This window comes from Leptopilina heterotoma, unplaced genomic scaffold, assembly GCF_015476425.1.
Source record: "Leptopilina heterotoma isolate Lh14 unplaced genomic scaffold, ASM1547642v1 Lhet_16, whole genome shotgun sequence".
NCBI classification, from domain to species: Eukaryota; Metazoa; Arthropoda; class Insecta; order Hymenoptera; family Figitidae; genus Leptopilina; species Leptopilina heterotoma.
In genome coordinates, this window is record NW_025110874.1 from 1,187,672 (window position 1) to 1,211,220 (window position 23,549).

The following is a 23,549-nucleotide window of genomic DNA, read 5'->3' on the forward strand; positions in this document are numbered from 1 at the left end:
ATTTGTACTGCAGGAAATCAAAAGTTCGGTTTCAGAAGTTATGTCTGCACTCGTGAGCACATTGTACTCTATCCAAATTAGAAGTATGGGGAACGAAAGGAAAATTGTTAAAGTTGCTAGTGTGTAGTGTTTTGCTGTATGCTATTGAGGTATGGGGTATTTGATACTTACAAGAAATTGACGCTATTCAAACCTCCTTCTACAAAAGATTTTTATCATTTCCGACACAATGCTCGAACAACGCTGTGAGGGAGGTGTTTGGAGGTTGGTGTCAACCCACTCTCTAGTATAGTTGTAAAACGAGTTCCAAACTGGATGGAAAAATTGCAAGGGATGGAGGAGACTAGATTTCTGAGAATCTGCTTTAATAGATTGATAAAATTATACAAGGTTTCATTTGTCGATGTTACCATGGTAATAACCAAAAATATTGCCTAAAATGTCTAATTTATTTGTGGACATAATATTAATATACTATTTTTAACATTCATGACATTTAATAAACATAATTCTAAACATTTTTGGCATTTAAATTGTAATTCCATGTTTAAGTCAAAAACAAAATTTGTTGACTCGAGAAATAGGTTCACCCTCGACAATTGGTGCGTTTACCCTATAGACGCAGACTCTTGAAGTCTAGTAGCCTCCAACTTTTTCCCTACTTAGATTTGAGTGAGCGACGCCAGCCTTATTTGGATTTTAAAATACCTTTTTATAAAAAAAAATATAATTTCGCAATCCAGAGTGACCAATATTATCTCATGGATACACTAACAATAAAAAGTTGAATTTTCTTCAAAGCGATAACTGAGATGCGTGTTTGGGTACCTGGGTAAAATCTCTTTATCATATAATGCTAGAATGTCCGGCTTATAACGTCGAAAAAGTCTCATAATACGAGTCACTTTTAAATATAGCGAGCCCATTCGAGTGTGATGTTAAAATTCTAAATGTTAAAACGAAAGATAGCGCAATTAATTTGGATGAGTTTATTCGAAATTTCTCCACCCATCACGATTGTTAAAATTTTATTGTACAAGCTGTTATGTGTTTGCTTATTATTGTAGTGTTAATAAGTATTGGTATACAGTGAGAGAAGCAGGCGCAATGCACCTACATCTTAGGGTTTCGTGGCCTGAAAATATGAAAAGAATAAATAATAAAACCAATCTTAAACCCTACGGACATTATTAATTTTTAAGAAATAGAAAAGTACCAGACAAATTGAGAATTTTTACTTTCACTCAACATCTTGTAGTTTCTTTGGTTACCATAGCAACAGTTTCTATGGTAAAAAATCATTACCTTAGCAACCGTAAGGGTTTCGGCCTTTGGCCACGAAACCCTAAGAGAAGAAATATTGGAAAGGATGAAATAGTGAATATATTACGTTTTGATGTGCTAAAAAATATTATTTTTGTTTTAAATATTTGAATATTGCAATTAAACGAGAAAAATTAATAAGTATTCCTCTAAATTTAAAATTCTTTGAGATTTCTTGTAGACTGAAATTAAATAACAAATATAATAAAAATTGTAAAGTTTATATATTTCCATGTTGTTTCGTTGCATTCTGAATAACCATTATCGAGAAAGCGTGGATTTAATTGTGAATTTTGCTTTAAATTTACCTCGAAATCATTAATTCAAATAACTGAATGTAGTTATTCAATTAGTAAAAATTCTTCTAATTTAAATATAGAGAGAACAATTATATAGTTTATTATTATTATTAGTTATTACTATATAAATATAGTTATATATAGTATATATAATATAATTATATATAACTATATGAAATATAGTTATGTATTGTATTTACTTTCAAAGATATGAAGCATATGAGTAAAATTACACACATTATTAGACCACGGGGAATATTACTTGTTTATGTATAATGAGAAGGAAAAATTATGGAATATATTGTTACCAATTTTGATATGAAATTTATAACGCTATTTGCTATAAACATCTATAAATAGTTAGCAAGTGTGTGTCCCATAAACACCTGCACGGGAGATAACTTCTTTTCCAACAATTCAGTCTATAGAGTGCAATAGAGAAACTGATAGTAAACAATAGATGTATGTTTAGAACATGCAGCGAACCTGCAGATTACACAGATTCAATGTTTGAATATGTCAGATATAGTAAACATCATTTGAGCAGATTGATTTATTGCAGAGAACAGGAATTTGTCTAAGAAAATTAAATCTAATCTTAAACACAATAACTGTTTTTCTCTTTACTTATTCCATTTTCACTGTCCACTTATTTACTTTTAATTGATGGTTTCTATTTAAATGCAATGAATAATGAATATAGTCTTTTAATTTTAATTAATACTTCGTGGCCCGTATATGTCCACATTAAACAAAAAATAGTAATCTTAATTCAATTTGAATTTAAGTATAGGTATCCTATAGCTAGATATAAATTCAAAATTTAATGGATTTAATCAAAGTTTGTTTTTTGAGAGTCTTGGGTATCGATGAATACAAAATTGGCATTAGAATTAATAAATTTAAAATGGCGTATTTAATGCGTCGGATAACTTTAAAATTGAATTCATTTTATCAAAATTTGTTCTTCGGGGATTTTTGGGGTCACTTAATTTGAAACGTCCGTTTTGCAAATTTAAAAATAGCTGCTGATTTAATATGACAACCAAATTGTTTAAAGTTTCCAGATTTGTGTAAAGTATTTACATGGTGGTTTTTGAGATAAATAAACTCAAATTTAATGTCAGAAATGAAAAATTAAAATTTGTCACTTTTAAACCTTCTAAGTGAAATTTTTAAATTTAAAAGGATAACAATTCTGAACAGATAACAGAGTCATTTATAGGATTAACTACAAACTTGAGTTTAGTATAATAATAATGCTACGTGGTCAAGAATGTCTTTACAAAGTAAAATATAATCAGAACCTTGAGGAGGATAATTATTAGTTTTTAGTAAAGTACAATATTTAAGAGAACGTTTTTAGATTCTCTCTAAAAGTAGGTCCATTTTAAAATGTGGTTCCCTAACGAGCCAAGCATATTCAATTTTGCTCCTCACAAAAAGGTTAAAGAAAATATTTAAAACTCTGATATTTTTGAAATTACGAGTATTTCGGAGAAGATTACAAAAGGCTTTAGAGATGCATTTGAGTGTGTTTGGTTGAGATCTTGTTGTGTGTGCACCATTCTATCAAAGTCTCAAGATTTTTTTGCAGGATTGCAACGTCGCTTGAAGAGCATTTCTAGCAAAGATTTTGAAGTTTTCAACAAACAATAGTTTCTCAACGTCGAGAGTGTCCACAACGTCATTAATATAAATTGTAAATAAGACGGGACCTAAAACAGAACCTTGTGGAATGCCCGACGTAGAGAGAAATGGTTTAGATGAAAATCCCTCACAACTTACAAAGTTGTTGCCATTAGTTAAATAAAATTTTAGTGTTTTAATTAAGTTCGGAAGGATTTTCAGACGAGATAATTATGATTTTGTAAAAGTCGACCTATTTTCACTAGCTTATAAGTCTGAAAATATTAGGATTCAAAAAGAGTGATTTTTTGTTTCGATTTTGATCCGCCATTTCGAAGTTTTTAAATCTGACTGCAGATTCGTAATCAGCGACCTTAAAAACACCCAAGGAACAAGTTTCAAATGAATTTTATCAATTTTTTAAAAAAATTGTATGTTACATAACTTACATAAAATCTGACATATTTTTTAAGGTTAGAAAACAATCCTGACGTGATGGAGCAAATCTGACTCAGGCAGTGTATTATTTAAATTTCTTTGGCTCAAATTAAAGCTTAAAATTTATTAAAGAAAATTATACAAACTCCAAATTTTTTCTATATTTTTTGTACATCATGCAACAAGCTGTACATATCAAACAATAATTGAGAATTTTGTTGCATAAATTATTAAATAATAGAACAAATTTTAGCGTTAAAAAAATTAACCAACGCTTATCTGTGGCAGGATTTTATAAATTTTCCGAATCCGTAAGATTAAGTCTCTATCTATATTTTTGTCGGATATCGTGATTTTAGCGGAGCAGTGTTTTTTCATTCACTCCGGTCGATCGAACCGACAATTTCCGACTGTAGTGTAGTTGTATATATATATTTCCATCGTTAAGAGAATTTCTTCATCTTTAAGAGGGAGCGAATCTGTAATCGATTGGTAGGCATCGTAGCGCATTTGAGACTTGACGTAATCGATATTGAATACATGCTTGGAATGGATATCAAATGAATTCATGGAATATCACTCTAGGAAACTAATTTCAAGTGAGTCAAATTCAAGTGTAGTTGAAACAGCCTCGATTCTTGATGAGGAATCGTAAAGTGATTTTATTGGAAACGTGAGTGCTCTTAATGTGCGGCTTCTTGTCCAACGCAAAATTAAGATATGAACTTTATTACACTTGGTGGCGTGACGTTAATTACGACTATAATTAATGACTGACACCAAATGCGAATACAGCTGCTTGAGGGAATTATAGCGTGCGGACTAATTCGCATGCAATGCGGGTATATTCCTGAGAAAATATTCTCATACCCATTGCTCAAGATCCTGGACTTTGTAGACAAAACCTTAGTATTTATTAGTTCCCAATTGGTTCGTAAAAATTTGTGTCGATCAATACATTAGGCATGTAAACGCAAGAAGAATTAATGTAAGTTCACTTTTACTACAATTTTTTTCACTCGCACCTCACATTCATTTCACTTTTACTTAACTGTCACTATACTCTCATTTTACTTTCACATCACTCTCACTTCACTTTTCCTTGAATTTCATTTCACTTTCACTTTAATGTTAATTCACTCTAAATTCTATATCTTTTACTCTAACTTCAGTGTCACTACACTATACTCTCACTATAGTAAAAATATAATAAAATGAAAGCAATGTGAGAGTGTAGTAAATGTGATGTAAGAGTAAAGTGATAATGAAGAGAAAGTGACATGAATTCAAAGTGAAGTAAATTTACAGAATATCACCTCTGGAAAGAAGAAAACCTTTATCTCTCACATTAACGTCAGATGGATTCCAGATACCCTCTCAGCCATTCCACACCTTCGAGAGAGAATGATTAAATGGGTTGCTCTTTCACTGAATTAGTCATCAAGAAAAAGTAATTTTCACTACGTGATCTCTTAATAGAAAATTATATTTCGCAAAAACAACTCTTTAACACAATTAATTATGACGTCACTATAAACAAATTTTTATCGTTTAATCGATTATTTTTTGTTTGCAATTATTTCAATCCTATCCCTCTTATATAACAAGTATAGGTATGATAAGAGCTCATAAAGTAGATCCAAAACAGAATCAACCTTTTTTAATATAACAAATTACTCGAAAATTTATAAAACCCCATCGCTATCGAATTCTCAAGATAGATTTCACCACTTTTTTATGTCGTCAAAAAAGAGGTCAAGCATGACCTGGTTAAAATTTAAATTTTTAGTATTATAATCATAACTCCATTTTTTCATTTTTCCCGTCTAGGCCAGGTCACGCTTGACGCCTGTTTGAAGTCCTACCGTCGAAGTGATTAAATGGTGGAAAATATTTGAGAACTCGAAACTTTTCAAAGTTTTTGAAGTACACACTTCAAAAACTTACGTTCGACACACACTGGGTGATTTTTACACAGAGAATATTTTGCACACCGTGCAGGAAGACGAATATTATCAACTTTCTTTGTGGCAACTTTCTGTTATTATTTTATGATTCTACAAACCTTCCTGATGAAAATGCTACTTTGACCAAAATCGTAAGAGCTAATTTATCGAAAATAAATGAATATGAATGACTTTTATTTTAATAAGATTGCGTAAAAATGTATTTTAATTATATTTACTATTTGTACTTTGCAAAAGGTTATTTTCTTTATTTTAATTACAAAAAACTTACCAAATTTTACAGATTTAAAGATGAAAATGAAATGACAGCGGACTTTAGTTGATTAATGTAGGATGGATTATCAAAGGAAGACACTTTTCGGCGATTCCAGTGAATTAAAAACTCATGATGGATCGATTCGCCGGCTTGTTCAGACCAATTTCCCAGTCCATCTCCATCCAAAAAATTGACACAGTCCATAAAATGATCTAGCAGAACATGGATTTTTAAGGTCTTCGAAATTTCCGTTGCTGGTAGAATTTTGTTTAATTTATTTAAATTTTGAACAGTTTCTGGTTCGATTTTCTTTGTTGAAAAGCAGTTGCCAACTATCTTATCCATAGCTTTAAAAGCGTTGATGAATGGTAATACACGTAGCTCACCAACTTCGCCACATATGTCCTTGTCCTTAAGCATATCAGCCGATTTAAGCAGAACACGACAGGCGTTACCTTCAAATTGGCGTCCATGGTAATTTTTAGTAACAAGGTTAAGTTTTTTCGGCCATAATAGTGCCACTGGTTCTGTTAAGATGGGTACGAGTCCATCCCAAAACAAATGATTAACAAAGCCCAGAAGAACATGTAATTCGGGTATAATGCATTTCTCAAGAACGCATACATCATCAGCTTCGGTGAGAAGAGGCAGATTTACAGTGCTGTGGCACTCAGGAGCAAATTTTTTAACTTTCTTCATACTCTCAAATTTATAAAAGTCTTTTCTCAAATCTCCGTATGTTTTAAGAGAAACCGATTTTTCGCAATCTGCATTTTCAGAATGATCCTCTCCGATACAGCGCAATTCTTTCAAAGTAACGAAGCAGTACGGACACGGAAATGTAGATGTTGCTGTTTGCATTCCGTTGACTAACAACATTAATTTAAAATCGCAAACCATTTTGAATGAAACATCATTAATTTTCGTTAAATCAAATAAAATTTTCACATTTTCATATGTTTCCTTTATGTCTGGAACGATACCAAGAATAATAGTTCTTTTCACACTCGTCAGTTTTGCTTTGCAACCAGCGGACCCACCCTCAGCGTACAATTTCGTTCTTTTTTTCGATGGTTCTTCGAAGCAATCTTGTTCACATTCTTCAGAAGAATAATCTTCTGGAAGTATGGTTAGGCAAAGTTTGAAAAAATCCCCACCCCCATCTGCCATTAATTTTACGGAGTAAAATCCAATGAATTTTCTTGCTTCTACTACTGCTTCTACTAAATCTGTAGCGTCAGCCCAAATTACAGGCCTCTGCTCTTTTGATTTTGACGTATCAAAAGAAAACGTATCACTTTTATAGAGGTAATCTAACTTTCTTTGCTTCTCTGTAAAATGCTCGGCATATCTTTTAGGAACTGAATTACGGCCTACCTTAGAACGTATGAAATTGGTTAATTTTCTGAGTCCGCGGACTGAAGAATTTGAGTTAACTGCGAAATTGTCTAGATCATCGTTAGAGAACAAGTCATTTTTATTTGAAATAGATTTTGTATAAAGAACTGTCGGTTTACCTCTTTCATTACTCAGCACAATTGACGATTTTTCTGGGACTTCCTTACTTTTTAAGTCTTTCACAACTGAACTAACCACTTGTTCCACTTGCTTTTGAGGTAAATTTTCTAAAATATTTTTTATCGAGGCTACAGACATGCTCTTATCACTGCAAGAATGCATTTTGCCTTTTCCAAATGGTTGATAACATTTACTACACAGTGATATACTTTTCGAAATTTTATCAATTTTAACGGGATTGTTGTCGTCAAATGAAGCAATCGATAATTTACTATTTATTTCTTTTCCGTATTTTCCGTTATGCTCATCAATTATTGTATTAAATTGGCGACCTTCATGACGAGAATATTCTGGTTTTTTGTGATAATTACATCTTGCCGTCAGACAAATGTAACATGCGCAAATTTCAAAAGTTCCCGACCGCGTATCCTTTTTTAGATGAATATCCTCGTAATTTATCCTTGGTGGTAGAGGCCTTTTATTGATACCTTTTTCGTGTTCAACCAAAGTTGTAGAACATGTTGCACAAATACCAATTGGAAATTTACTGTTTTGAGTAGAGAAATCAGGATCGATGAAACATTTTATTCTTTCACAAATTTTATCAGTTATAAGAAAACGATTTGCACTTTTTCCTCCGTATTTGATTTTCTTACCACACGGAGCGCACACTTTCCCTCTATTTTCTTCATGAGTTTTTCCAAGAAACTCAGACATGTTAATAACTATTTTAGAACTAGCTACTTTATAGAATTAAACGAGCGCTACTCAAAAATATTTCACAAATTGATTTAATTAACTACAGCAATTGCCATTTTTAATTTTGACAACTAAACCATAATTTTTTTGTCTAAACACAAAGAAACATTTGACGAACGATACGATCGATATTCGAGACGTTTGTTTGTTTAAAAGACATTAAAAAACATATATATGTATATAATTTTATATTCTACGCTAACTTGCATCGAAAATTTATATAAATATTCAAATATTTTTGAAAAATTAGCTCTTACGATTTTGGTCAAAGTAGCATTTTCATCAGGAAGGTTTGTAGAATCATAAAATAGTAACAGAAAGTTGCCACAAAGAAAGTTGATAATATTTGTCTTCCTGCACGGTGTGTTTGAAAGCTTATATCTTTTGCTAAAATTAAACAAAATATTTTAATTCATACCGACACTTAAAAATAGATGCAAAATAACAATTTAAAGTGATTTACAGTGTTTTCTAATCCTTGATTAGTTTTGATTTAACATACACAAAATACGAAAAAAAACTTAATACTTCAATAATAAAAACACGCACAAGCATTTTATAAAAAAATTGTTTAATTTCAAAACTATCTGTAATTTAAAATTTCAAACTGCAATAGAAAATATCAATATTTTCAATTGTAAAATTGTAATTGAAGCGCAGGATCGTAGAAGGGCGTACGTGTGAAACTCAGCGCTTTAACCCTAGGAGAATACACCTATTTTTTCGATCACGGACACTCTGGGTAAACTTGACCCACAACTTTGTTAACCGAGTATAAACTATAATTACAAAATAACTGGATTAATTGCTATAATTTTTTTTTGAGATATACATAAAGGCTAATAAAAATAATTAATATAAAATCTAATGTAAAAATTAAAAACACTTGATTAAATCAAAGTGAAATTAATTGAATCAAGTAAAAAAGTCGAGTTTGATTGTTGATTTTGTATATTAAAGTTATATATAAAAAGGGCAGAATAAAGTAATTCAATATTTGCAAAGAAAGATTGAAATTAAAGTAACAACCTCCCCCGACCTCCGTCTAACGGGTTTGATAATTGATTGATTGAGGAATATAATCAATTGGATGTTTAAATGTACTTCAAATATTAAAAGTTGATTTAAGTTTAACAATTTAATTTACGATATAGTGGAAACAAATAAAGAAAGTTCCTAAAAAACGGAAGAAAAGAAACAGAGAGACTGTTAATTATTCGAAGTTCTCTTCACCCTCTAGATAATATCACCACCTGAAGTAGTCCAAAACTCTACATATTTGGAATTAAATTAATTCTGGCAATTAGAGTTAAATGGATAAACTGTACATTAACTCGATTAGTCAAAATCTACTGTAGACAAGTATTTATGCATTGTTATACATACATTTATCCATCAATTAGTATATCATTCCATAATTGTAGAATCTACTAGATAATAGTTATGTATATACTGTAATTTATGATTAACAAGCCCTATGATGAGTAACCTACAAACCACAAACAATCTGAGACACTGACCCACATTCCATCGTAATAATAAATAATTTTATACTTATTGATTATATATTTATTGCCTCATTAAATAAATAAAACAAAGGCAGCCTTTAGCCTTCTGCTCAGTGAACATATAAACTAAAATGCATTTTCTATATATATATAAAATGCACTTTATAGAAAATGCTATAAGGTGGTCCTTATTTTGCAAAAATTAGAATTTTTCAGCTCCCAAACAAAAATTTACTTTTAATTGACAAAAAGATGACATACATCTACAAGGACAGCTGACCCGTGTCTCTAAAGGGTTAAACATAGGATTAGTTCACTTTTTACATTTTTATCATAATTTATTATTTAAATCTGTTGGTATTTATATTTTATATATATTTATAGTTTAGGATGTGATGAACACGAATCCGATATCAAATAGTATATTAAGCAACAAGCGGACAAAGGCAGCCATTTGTTTACTGTGACTTTTGTGACACGAGAGGAGGTCTCGGGGCGCCCTCGACATACTTATTAGTAACCTGTGACCACTGAGGAAATTGTCTGACAAGTATCGTGGACAATTCATGAGACAAATATGAAAGTTAGTCACGGGGATAAAAATACAGTTATACAAAAGAAATGAATAACATGTATGTAAACATTATTTCAGAAATGACTATGCTTTATTTAAGTCTTTACAAAATCTACCAAAAAAAATCTAAATGCAAAAGGAAAGGTGTAGTCGTGAAACTCATACTCTCTGCAGAATTCAATTCAAGGTGCCGGGTGGGTTTGATAGATCTCCAAACACAGGCAGACGGTGAATATAAATTTATTCTATACTATCAAGATCACTTGTGGACGACCACATGAAAGGAGACCATTTCTCATTTCGAGTTTTCGATGTAAAAGCAATTTACTAATCTTAATTATTTTTAATAATTAAAATTACAATAATAATAATTAATATACTTAATATACTTAATAAACATAATATACTTCTGTTTTTGACGATCAAAAGACTCTAGTTAATGGTGTTCCGCAGTGATCGCCTTTTAAAAATGGCTGCTCAAATGTATACTTGATTTGAAAATGATTGTTCTCCCAATTCGGGCAGTTATTGCAGAATCGGAAAAAATACAAGATATCCTGAATATTTTATCTTTTATTTTCGCGCAAGAAGTAAAAGATTTATTTAGATTTACAACGACAGAAAGTAAAATAGGAAAAAGTTAAACAAATGCGCGATACATAAAATTACCATCAGAAAGCAGCACCTAATGGGCACATCTAATTTTCTCATTTTACTTCCTGACGTCGTGTATTATATTGGATTTTCAATTTCTTGTGCACAAATGAAAGAACAAAATTTCAGGATAACTGATATTTTTCCCTATTTTGCAATAATTGTCCAAATTGGGAGAACAATCCGTTTGAAATTATGTTTACGTTCAAGCAGCCATTTTTAAAAGGCGACCACTGTTTGAAATTGCGCAACACCGTTATTCGTCTGTCCGCAGATGCAATCAAACACAATTCTTCGGTACGAATATTTTACACTGTTTTATTATATTTATCGTATTTAATTATACTTAATTAACATTTTTTTTAATTATTCAAATGTATTAATGAAAAATGTTTTTAAGAAATTTTAGTTTTTGATAAAGACGTTAGTAATCGTCAGAAAGTTAAAAAAGAAAACCAATTATTTTTTTTTACTTGACTCGGGAAAAATGATTTTTAACATACATAATATTTATTTATTTAATATTTATTATTAATCTAAATATGCAATAAATAAAAATTCGCATAAAGAGCGCCAAATGTCGAGATAAGGTGTATAGTACTGGTTTAGGGGGGTACATTCTGGATGGTCGATAAAATTGTTTTGCGCGCGTAAATTGTTCTTATTTTTCGATATTGTCCGGAGTACTTATTAATCATACTCGCTATACCTTTGCGTATTGTCGATAGCCCAGAGGTAATTTTATTTCAATTTTAATTTATTATATAATGTGTTCTTATTTAATTAATTTATTTCAGTCGAATCAATTTATCACATTTTTCCGCCCAGAGTTTATCTGACATTTATTTTAAATCCTTTCACCCTTTCTTTTCTTTTATTTATTTTATATTCCCTCCCTTTTTTGTCCATTTATTGTCTACACATCTTGAATTTATTCTATTGTTATATTTATTATTTTATTTTCCGATTTATGAAAGCGTGTATGTGTCGTAGGCAAATAGAAGAATCCGTCATTTAGCTAAATGCCTAGGCGTTTAGCCTAGCGGCGCCGAATAGACGAATGGACTTGAGAAATGATTAAATTCGTCTATTTGCCTAAAAAGCTTAGGCGTTTAGCGAAATGACTAGGCAATTGTCTATTTGCCTAAAACTGTTCAGGCAATTAGAAGAAAATATCTATTACCAACAAATCGTAATGAAGAAAATGGAAAAATAAATTGAATACTTGAAAAAATAAAAATAAAAAATATTTTATAAATATAAAAGTTAAAAGTGTAAATAAATTTCGTCATAATCCATAAACAAAAGATCAAAACAAAATTACTTTAGTAACTTGAATATTCGTTAGAAAACATAATTTAATTTAGTATCTTCATACTGCTCGTACACTCGAAATATAAATTAAAATTAACGTGCAAACGCGAAATTTAATTGAAATCTAGATTTTTTTCTTATATAAAATAAGTGTAAATCGAAGTGATTTTGAAGAAAAATTAAAAATATTGTACTCCGAGCAAAAATGTAACAGAACAATATGGAATAAAAAACGGCTACTCGAAGTTATTCAAGTATTGTCAGAATTCGAAGGAGTGAAATCGACGAAAAGTGGTGCATATTATCATTGTTTTAAATTATATGAACTCGTAAGACTTGGTGGTGAGAACCATGTAATTTTAAAAAGAAAAAACGAAAACGATCCGTTAATTTATGTTTTGTCAATTGAGGATTATTTTGAAAAATTAGAGGAGGCTCACACTCAAACTGGACACGGTGGAAGGGACAGGATGATTTATTACATAAAAAATAAATGGAGAATTTCGCTAGCTACGATTTGTTGGTAATAGATATTTTCTTCTAATTGCCTGAACAGTTTTAGGCAAATAGACAATTGCCTAGTCATTTCGCTAAACGCCTAAGCTTTTTAGGCAAATAGACGAATTTAATCATTTCTCAAGTCCATTCGTCTATTCGGCGCCGCTAGGCTAAACGCCTAGGCATTTAGCTAAATGACGGATTCTTCTATTTGCCTACGACATATGCATACAGTGAGAACCGCTGTTCGGGTTTAATTTTATTTGTGATTTGATTTTTGTGTGGAATAAATTTTTATTATTTTAACGTGATTAATTTGTGTCGTATTTTATGTAACCTATTGATTTTATTTAATTATTATTTTCGTATATAATTAATTCATTTATATTTTCAATTAATTTTTATTTAACGTTTCTTTTTCTGTAAATATATTGTAATTGACCCCCGTAGAAAATAACAGGGGGTAAAAATGTAAAACTAAAACTAGTAATTGTATTATTAATATTTAAAAATTATTTAATAAGTATAATAATTGTTTCTAATTAGGATAAAAATCTTATTTATTTTTAATTCGGAAACTCTAATTCATTTTTCTTTTCACTAAAAAACCCGATTTACTAATTAAAAATAGCATTTTTAGAAAATAGACTATTTTGTCGAAACTTCTCTTTTTTAGATATATAAGTATAATAGTGTCAGAATGTTCAAAGAGAGCTTGTATTTCTTTTGATCCTCGGACACCTTATGTCTGGTCCAAAATATGTCCCAAACATATCTGAATGGCAAATACGTCTATATTAGACTGGCACTGGTACCTTATTAGATTATTTCCTGCAATAATTTCTGACATTCATTTTCTCTGTTTAATTTTCTTCATTTATTCTTCATTTTCATTTTCTCTGTTTTGTTTACTTTGAGAAAGTTACAACCATGACAACATCCAGATATTCAGAATTTCCTAGGGACAACCATTGGTCTGTGTAAATAAGGATATTTCCAAATGAATCTCTGTTTGGACAACAATAAAATTAGACTTTTAAAGAGCAAATTTTCCTGACGATACAATTATATCAATTAATTACGAAGATAAAGCCACTTTTAACCATAAAGTAAAAATAGAATTTCCCGAGTAATAAGAAAGTTTAATTTAACGTATGACATGAAAATCACAAGTGACAATTTTATTGTTAATTGCAAAAATAATAATTTATGAGTTAGTAATAAAGATTTTTAATTGCATGTCACATTCCTGGAGATTGAATTCAAATTAGCAGTAATTGAGGCCAACGGCGAGCGACTAAACGAGACCAGCAAGCACAAGAAAATTGAATAGATTTTAATCGCGCGGACAGTGATGAGAATTAAAAGAAGAATAATAAAAATTAATTAATCATTTTCTTGGTTGGGATGATTTTTTTGAGAACCAACCTGCAGAAAAGAAGAAAGAATAAATTTTCATTAGAGAAGAGCATCTATTCATGCAAATGTTAGACCTCATCAATGTAATATATCTACAATCTCAAAACCTAATGAGTAATTTAATTTTGTCTAATTCAACACCACTAATTCATTCAATAAATGAATCAATTCAATAAATTCATTAAATGAATTAATTAAACAAATTCATTAAATGAATGAATTAGTATCCATTTTCACTAAAGGAGAAGATTTATACATCCTATAGGAAGTAATCTTTATATATAATATTTATTTATATTCTATGTTAATTAAATCCATATATCTTCTATTAAAATTATATTTGCTATTAATACATTTTCCACATATCTTCTATTATTGCATTATATTATTACGTCATATACATTTTATGTACTGTATAAAATTGTATATTTCAAATAAATTTATAATTTATAACAAATTCAAGGAAGAAAGGCAATATTTTAACAAATATAATAAAAACAAGTGTGATAACGACTTCACATCAATTCTGTGAATACGAAAACAAACTTTTATAAGTGAAATGAGGCCACACGCATTAGAGAAAAGCAAGGAACGCCGAATAACATAGGAATCTCCTGTAGTTGCTATCAAATATACAAGGGAACATAGGAGAATACAATGGAAATGCTACATTCATGTGCTAGCTTGCACAGGAGAAAAACAAATCCAGCACGTGTATAATTCGTGAATCATCAAAATAACAGTGAAATTAATATAAAAGGAGCGAACAATTTCGTTTAGGCAGAGAGTATTATTTTGGAAGTTGACTTTTGCACATCGTTTAATAAAGTAGACAATTAAGAGACCCAAGAAGAATTAATTTGGAAAATCATTCAAATTGTAGTAAAGTTCTCGAGAAATATAATTATTTTTAAACAATATACAGTCGTGTCTCGTCATTGCAAGATTCGGAATTGCAAGTTTCTCGAAACTGCAAGCCAATGAAGGTTCCAATTTAGAGAGGGCAAATTTTTTTTTAGTTTTTTAGTTTAAGCGGGCAACATTGTCACTGAAGCAGTTGAAGCTTTTAAAGGACTTAAAAAGTTTGAAAATTGATTTCAACGACAATGGGAGTGCAAGTCGGAGGATTTATTGCACCTTCAGAAATTAAGTAATTCAACAAAAAATATAATTTCTCATTTGGAAAACTTACATTTGAATAAAACGTGAAAATAATTTAATTTCGTAATGTTTTTTTGTGCACCCCAAAAAGTACACGGAGAGACCCACATTTGTAAAAATTACTAAAAATGGTTGCAATGACCGGAAATAAGGGGACTTTTAGCATAATGTACTACAGAATTAGATAAATTTACAAAAGAAATAGATAAATTTGCTACATTGAAATAGCAAGTTATAATATTTTGTGTAAGAGTTGTAAATGTAGCAAAAATTGATTATAGTTTTCTCTAATTTAATTAGACAAAATCTGCCAAATGAAAACATTTTCCACTAAAACCTACTATCCACTGTAGTAATTTTTGGTGAGCAAGTGTGGCTAGCGAGTGCAGTCATATGGCGCCTGCATTTCTATTGGTTGCTAACTTCGTCAATCTCCGTAAATGAGCCGATGCCATCCGATCATTGACAGTGACTATGTTTCGCGTATGTAAAATAAATTTGGATATTATCTACAATAATTAAATATAAAGTGAAACGTAGGTCGTTCGTTATCTCAGAAATTGACCATTATAAATTAATAAATTTTGCACTTATTCCTGTCCCAAGCTTATCTCATAAGTGAAAAAAACTATCGAAAAACTCAATCGTTGAGAATTCCTACCGGAAGGCACCTGTATCGAGTTCACAACTGCACAAGAGATGGGAGAACGAGATAACGACTACGAGTTCTAATCGTTTTCCTCTTACAGTAAGACTCTAATTTTATAATATAATTATTGTACAATTGTCAAACTTATCTTTTTTCGTAAGGTGTTTGAATAATTATTCTATCACAACATTTAGTAGGCTCCTTGACTTATCCTCATCACAAATTAGATTAAATTCTGAAATTAAATTGAAATAGTAAAATAGGGACATTTAAAATGATTTCAGTTTTCACGTAACAATATGATATCAAAAGAAATAAATCTTCACTTGAGAGGATTTTCCACTGACATATTTTTTGATAATTATGGTTAGGAACGGATAAAAAGAAGTGAGACTAACTCAGAGACCCGCTCCTGCAATGCTGCAGAAAAACAATTCTAGAAAAAAGTAAATGGGATATCGGAACGTATTCCATTTTAAAGAAATCTAAACGAAAATCACTTTTCTGTAGAATAAACATCTAAATAATGTAAAAATGGTGAAGTAAAAAACTAGCCATAACGCCCGGGTATCTATTAAATCATAAGTCATAATCTAATTTAGTTAATAATAATATTAGATTACTAATTGCATTAGTTATAATATTTTTCTTAATGATTCAACCATCACCTTAATTCAAAGGTTTTATTTCGTGACTAAATTTTAATTATAAATAACATTATTTATACAACAGTTTAACAATTTGTAAATTAAAACGCTATAATAATAGTACGTATAACATTCCTTTCAGAAATTGCATTAAGGTATTTAATAATTCAGAAATGATTTTTATTTGTATCATGATTGTAATTTGGCACCAGTAAGCAAATTAAGCTGATACACCATTCATTATGCGGTGTGGTGTGATAAATCGACTCGATTTGCTGGTGGAATTTCGTGAGATATGCGTCATATGTGAAGATTCTGTGTTTTTATGAAAAAATAATTGCCTAAAATTTAAAACACTTTCTTTTCGTAAATAATTACTTTAAGCGGTTACACCACTGTAAATGCCTACAAAAGAAAGTGTTTAAAAAAATTTTATTAATGTAAGAAACGGTCGCGAAACCTCTTAATTGTTTATAACAATTGCTTAAATCAACTCATCAAAAAACCCTTCGCATTTCTCTAACTCCTGGTTATTTACGTACAACTACGTAGAAAGGTTCAAGAGTAGATTTCAGCCAATCAAACTTGACTCTCTTGTGGCAAACGTTACTCTTCTGTAAAAGATTGCCCGAATCATGTAGCGTAATCCATTCATGGCAAGTATCCAGCAGTGGTTTTGGATTTAAATTGTCACCCAAAAATAGTATTGTGCATTAAAAATTGAGTAAATGAATCAAATGTCCTTATGAAAAGTTAATAAAAATAATTTAAAGAACGTTTAAACTAACAATAATTCTCTAAATTAAAGCAATAGTAATTTAATTAATTTATTAATTAATAATTATTATTTATTACTATTTAAATGAATTGAAATTAATTTCGAATATAATTAAATATTTTTAATCCTGTCGTCTTCAGGATGTATAATAAGTCTTAACCCCTCGCGTCACAGTGGGTCGTTCAGCGATCCACCTATTTTTTCGCAGTTTTCTCCATCTCTATTACATATTTAACAATAAATCTGGGGGCTATTTTAATTATTTACAAAAAACAACTGTGTTTATCTTAAAATAACATTGTTAGTTAATAAATTTATTAATTTAAAATATCATGAAAATTATCAATCCTCCAAGTCAAATATTAAAATAATAAAAACACAATTTTCCTTGAATGGTAAAATGCAACCACATTCTTTTTGATAAGTATCTGGAAGTTTGTCACACCAAATTATAATTTCAAATGTCTTCTTCATTTTAAGATATTTTCATTTCCAAATAATAAAAACATAAATGATAAAATGCAACCATATTCTTTTTGATAAGAATCTGGAAAATTGGAACACCAAATTCCTTCTGGATGATTTTTTATTACAATTCCAAGTGTCTTCTAAATTTTAAGAAAATTTTCATTTGCAATTTCATTTAATGATTTTACATCATAATTCAAATAAATTTCATTCTTATTATCCATTTTAGTACATGAAGAATTTTCGTCATTTTGTGTACTTTTTTAGAAGATTCTTCCCTTTTCAGTGTATGTTGATAAATATTTTTTGACATTCTAAATTTTTGGGATCTTCAAAAAATTATCTTCTCGGTCATTTTTCGAATTTGTCACACTACATTTGTATGTATCATCCAGTGATCCAGTATGTTTCTATTTACCTTTTGATGAACGCACTGATATTTCTGCTTGATCGTATAAGCTTATGCAAATTTTGATAAATTTGTTACTCACTCCCAAATACAACAGCTTCTCCCACAGTAACTTATGCTTAATGGAAGGGAAAGCATTTCGAAATTCAGATTGAAATTCTAGTAACAATTTATTGTTATCCGTCCATATAGTCAATCTTTGATTCAAGATTTGTGTGAATAGTTTAGTAATGCAGTTTACTATCAAGATGCAACAAAAATTGTCAGGATTATTTTTTTCGCTCTTTTTTAAAAAAAAACATAGAATCAAGTTCAAACTATCTGGCTCAATTTAATTGGAAATCGGAATGTAATAGTCAACGAGTTTACGGAAAAGAAGTAAAAAATACTCATGATATTGTTCTAAACTTATAGAGGTTGAAAAGTGAAGTTTGGGTCTAAAAATGCTTTAGAATCTTGATAGTTATTAATTGAATCTTAAAGGGTTTCTACAATTTTTTTCTTTTTCTAATAACAACTTTTTAAAAGTTTTAGCTCGTTCCCGGTCATTTTCCCGAATGTCCGAGGAATTCCTGAATCTGAAGCAGTTCCAGAAGATAATTCTTAGGTTGGTATGGTCTTCAGTGAGCTTGGCCGTTGTTAGATCCCCTTTTATCTACATTTCACGTAATTAAAGGAAGGTTTTCGTTTCTACTTTTCTTGTACGATAAATAATTATTTGTTATGAGTCATTGTATTGTTTCTTTATCTGGTCGATTTAGATGTGGTTTGGACAAACTTCTCCAAGGAGCCAGATAACTTAGACTTTAGAGTGCTTTCTATAGGATGCCCTAGCTTCTTTGATTTAATAGTTTTTGCAGATCCTGCGAAGTTTTTAACTGATTGCGGTGTAGAATACGTCTCGCCTAAAATCTCTTCTATTTCTGAATGTGATAATTTTTTTATCATTTTTGAAGAAATATGCACCTCTCATTTGAGGATCTTTACCTTGACTTCTGAGTAGATATCTTGCTTTGAAAAGAGGATTTTTGGCTTCTCTTTCCTCTAATAAAATATCATTTAACACTGCAAAGCCGAGTATCTTGAATTCATTACACAGAAAAAAGTCTTAAATCTGAGTAGGACTACTTTTAATATCAGTCTTAATTTTAGTCTGTAAAAGTATTCTAGTCTTATAATCAACTTAAAAAAATTTTAAAGACACTTTAATCTTAATGCAATACATTTTTCTGACTTAATTTTATATGTAAGTCTTGAATCTATAGTCTTACATATACTTGTAAAATAAAAAAAATAAAATATGGACTAAATTTTTCAAGGAAAGTTAGGCTTAATTAAAGCAAAACATTTATCCGAAAACAATAAGATTTTCTTGTAACTTGTTTCTTGAAAATTCAGTGAAACGAAATGATTTGAGGAATAAAATATTTACAAAAAATTCATGAGAAAGTTACGTAGGTTAACTTTTTGTTCAGAAAAAATAAAATTAACCTGAAATTTTTTACTTTCTGTAAATATGCAACGAAATTGAATTTAAATCTAAAAAGTTTGATTAAGTTCCATGGAAAAAAGTTTTAAAACAATTTAATTGTTTGAAGGCGATAACTTTTATATATTTTTATAATTCATGTATATTTGTAAAAAAAATTGAGGAATAAAATTAAAAGCTTATACGATTAAAAAGTGTGTAGTATTACAATTATTATATTAAGATAATGTAAAAAAATGTTACCAAACTTCTTAGCAGTAAATATCTAATAAAAAGTATAATGCACATTTTTTCTATACACTTTCTTTATAAAATATAAATAATTTTGGCATATCGATATAATTTTTTACCTCAGTGATTCAAAAATCACATTTTTAAAAAATGACAATCCGTTTGTTTGTGTATGTGAAAACATTATACATTTTCATGAATATCTCTAGACTATGAAGAGCTTTAGGGATGAATTTATTTTTAAATTTTAGGTCTCACGTGCTGACATAAAATAAAAGTTCTTTGAGCCAGAAAAGAAAAGTCTCATAACCAACTTGTAGAGCATTAAAAAACCCTTCGATTGTCCTATTTTTGAATTACGAAATTTTTTTTATTTTAAAAACCAAAAATTCTGAAAAACACTATTTTCTTAATTTTTTTGTCAAAAACTTTTCTTTAACTATTAAATTATTATAATCATCTTGTAGAGTATATAAAAATACTCTTATTTGTTCCAGATTTAATCATCATTTGTCATTTAAACCTCAACAAATGTTTTTGTTCTATTATTAACGACTAAAGAATAAAAATATTCTACATTTATGTGGCATAATTTTGTTTTGAGAGGAAAACATATTGCGACTATTTTTTATAGAGTCGCGTGTAATCGTCCTGATACTCGTGGACGGTAGTGTATAAGAAATAATTATATCTTTGTTGAAAATTGTATTATTTTTTATATTATTACTCGTCTTATATAGTGTAGCTTTCCAGTCTTACATGTATGTTTAATTAAATGCAAAAATGTGCAACTATTGGATTTTGAAGCTTAAGAGTAGTACTAAATGAAACAATTTCGTAAAATGAAAAAAAAATTTGGCAAGTGTAAGGTCTACTTTGAACTCAAATGCAGGTACTTAATGCAAGTACTTAATGCAGGTTTCATGAGTTGTAAAGTAAGTTATAATTAAAATACATTTAATCACATATTTGACTTAAAAAGTAGCATAAATTTCTTTAACTTTGTAGTGCTTCTATTAAACTTTCGAAAGATGAATATAATTATTTTTTTAAATGTAAGGTTAAGAATAAAAAAATAAAAGTTTACAAGACTTATCACTATTATTGAATTTAGATCCTACTTTATAATTTTCTTTGCAAGAATGGAAAATTTGTGCCTATTTTTGAAGTCGAAGTGGGGAACATGATTTTCTATTTTGTAAAAAAGTTTAAAATATACTAAAGAATAGCAGACATTTCCAAAATTAGAGTAAGCTAAACTTTTATTAAAGTAAAATAGTTTAAAATAATTTTAATCTAGCATTACTCTGTAGGAAGATATATACTACTTAGAAGAATAAAAAAGGATCTAAATTTTAATTCAAGTTCTGTTATTATCAAAGCATGTACTGGATATGACACAGGCGTACGTAAATGCAGAGAAGTTGTGAACTTAATGTGAGGCTTTTTATTCTAAGGCAGATAGCCCGTAGCAATTTTGGTCTCTTTATTCGTTGTTTTATATGCATCCTAGTTCACTGCACCAGCATAAATTATAGTTACAACTGGGACAAGAAAGATAATTACAATGACACTTAACAATATCTTAAAGGAGTTCCAGTTTCCCCAACTCGACGAATAAGTCAATTAGTTTCAAGTTGTCATTTGTTATTGTTCTTTTGAACAAAGGGCAAAATCAAAAATCTATTCAAAGAAATTTGATATTGTTAAAGTAAATTTTTCTGTACACTTTATCTTTCAAAAGTATTAACTTTTTACACACAAAATTACACACTTTATTTTTGGCAGATTGAAAATAATATTCTCAAAAATCTTTCGCATGCGAGATTCAATTTCGTCTACAATATTTTTTGAATGATCCATCTCGAGCGGGAACTCGAGATACAAAGTCTTAGTTGACATGCTAGTTTTAAAATGAAATAATATGTGTACCTTATATTTTAATTTTCTTTTTTACGTACTTTAAAAGTATGAATAATTATAAACTGATTTAAAATTCATAATTAACATAATAAAATTCGAAGTAAATGAATTTTTAATTTAAATTTTCGTACTTTTACAATAGATAACTTTGTTTAAAATTTTTTTTTTAAATAAAATGAATTCATTTGGAAATAATATAATATTATATTTTAAATGTAAGGTGGTAAATAAAGTAATAATTACATATTTATTCAAATAAAAATGTAAACTCTTAGTCGATTCAATCAAAAAATTAGTTATAATGTCACATGTAGCGGACACTATGTAGTCAGGCACTGCCAACTACAACTATCTTAAAATCTTAATGTAAATAAGAATTTTACAAATTTTAACTAATAATTGTATATAAAATGGGAGTTAAATTTAATTCGTTGAACTTAGAAGAACCTGAGAACCTTCAAATAAAGATTTAAAACTCATATGTAAAACTGTTACTGCATTGTGTTCTTTATGTAAAAATAAATTGTATTTCCCGCTGTATAAGGCACTTTTAACCCTAAGCTTAAAAAGTTTATGTAAAAATTAAATAGAACAATTACAATATTAGATACTTCTGTTAATTTCACGGTCAATAACACTCACCTACACAGAGCATAAGAGCGGCGAGAAGAATTGGTAGCAAAAGGCTCTTTGATATGTTCGCGAAAGCCATTTTTATTTCTTTTTGCTTTTTCGAGAATACACTTCTTATGTTTTTAAACAAACACGTATATTCCTTAAATTTTTTGGACAGTAAATTTTTTTTGAACTAATCAATTACGGAACTACAAATTTTAAAAACTGTTTAGAAATTTCAATGAAATTTTCACTAGGAGAAATTCAAATTTACTTTTCTCTAATTGTTCTTAAAGAAGAGTTTTTAACAAAATTTGAGTTTGATCTGCAAATAACATTTAGGCTTCATACACTTTATAATCCACTTTTTCACTTGCCGGTATTTATACAGCACCAAGTTATACACTCCGAAAGTTCATATTACAGTGTTTCCATTAAGTTTCTTTTACCAACAATATGATTTGCAGTTACTGAAATAATTAATTTCAGTTTTCTGCATTTATTAGACAAAATTTTCTTGCAAATACAGATTGAAATTATAAAAACTTTTTTCACGTTTTTAACAATTTATTTTCAGAAACAATTAATTTTTGCTCGGTTTCTGTTGCTTTTGACCAAATAAAATATTTAAATACTTTTTCCCCCTTTTTGCGGTGTACTTGGCGACTTTGTATTTGTAAATTTTTTTTTCGTACTTCAACACGATGAAGGAAATAGTCACAAAACTAATCTTTTATAGGATGGGTGTTATGTCCTACCACGTACGTCTGGTGCCGCGTCGCCGTTGAACTGACTTGTAGGCGTATAAGTACAACTTGCGACGTCGCGCCAAACCAGCTGCGCCCGCGCTTTCGCAGAGAACATTATTCTTTTGTCGGGAATAATTTATTAACTATATATGTGACCTGGTCTAAGAAAAAAGGGGGCTTAGGTGTCAAAAATCATTTTTCACTTTTTTGCCCATTATTATAAAATTTGAGACGATCTTTCACATTATGAAAATCAGAAAATCGCAAGTTGTTT

The 23,549-nt window shown here is 29.4% G+C and overlaps 1 protein-coding gene across 1 annotated transcript in view; it reads right to left on the minus strand.

The window, feature by feature from the left end:
- The window catches only part of LOC122498771, a 146,433-nt gene extending 123,132 nt beyond the window's left edge, over positions 1 to 23,301 (minus strand). Inside the window, exon 1 of the mRNA XM_043606681.1 lies at positions 22,554 to 23,301. Within this exon, the coding sequence (XP_043462616.1) occupies positions 22,554 to 22,623 (70 nt within the window). The 5' untranslated portion in view covers positions 22,624 to 23,301. The remainder of the gene's footprint in view (positions 1 to 22,553) is intronic.
- Positions 23,302 to 23,549: the final 248 nt, after the last annotated feature.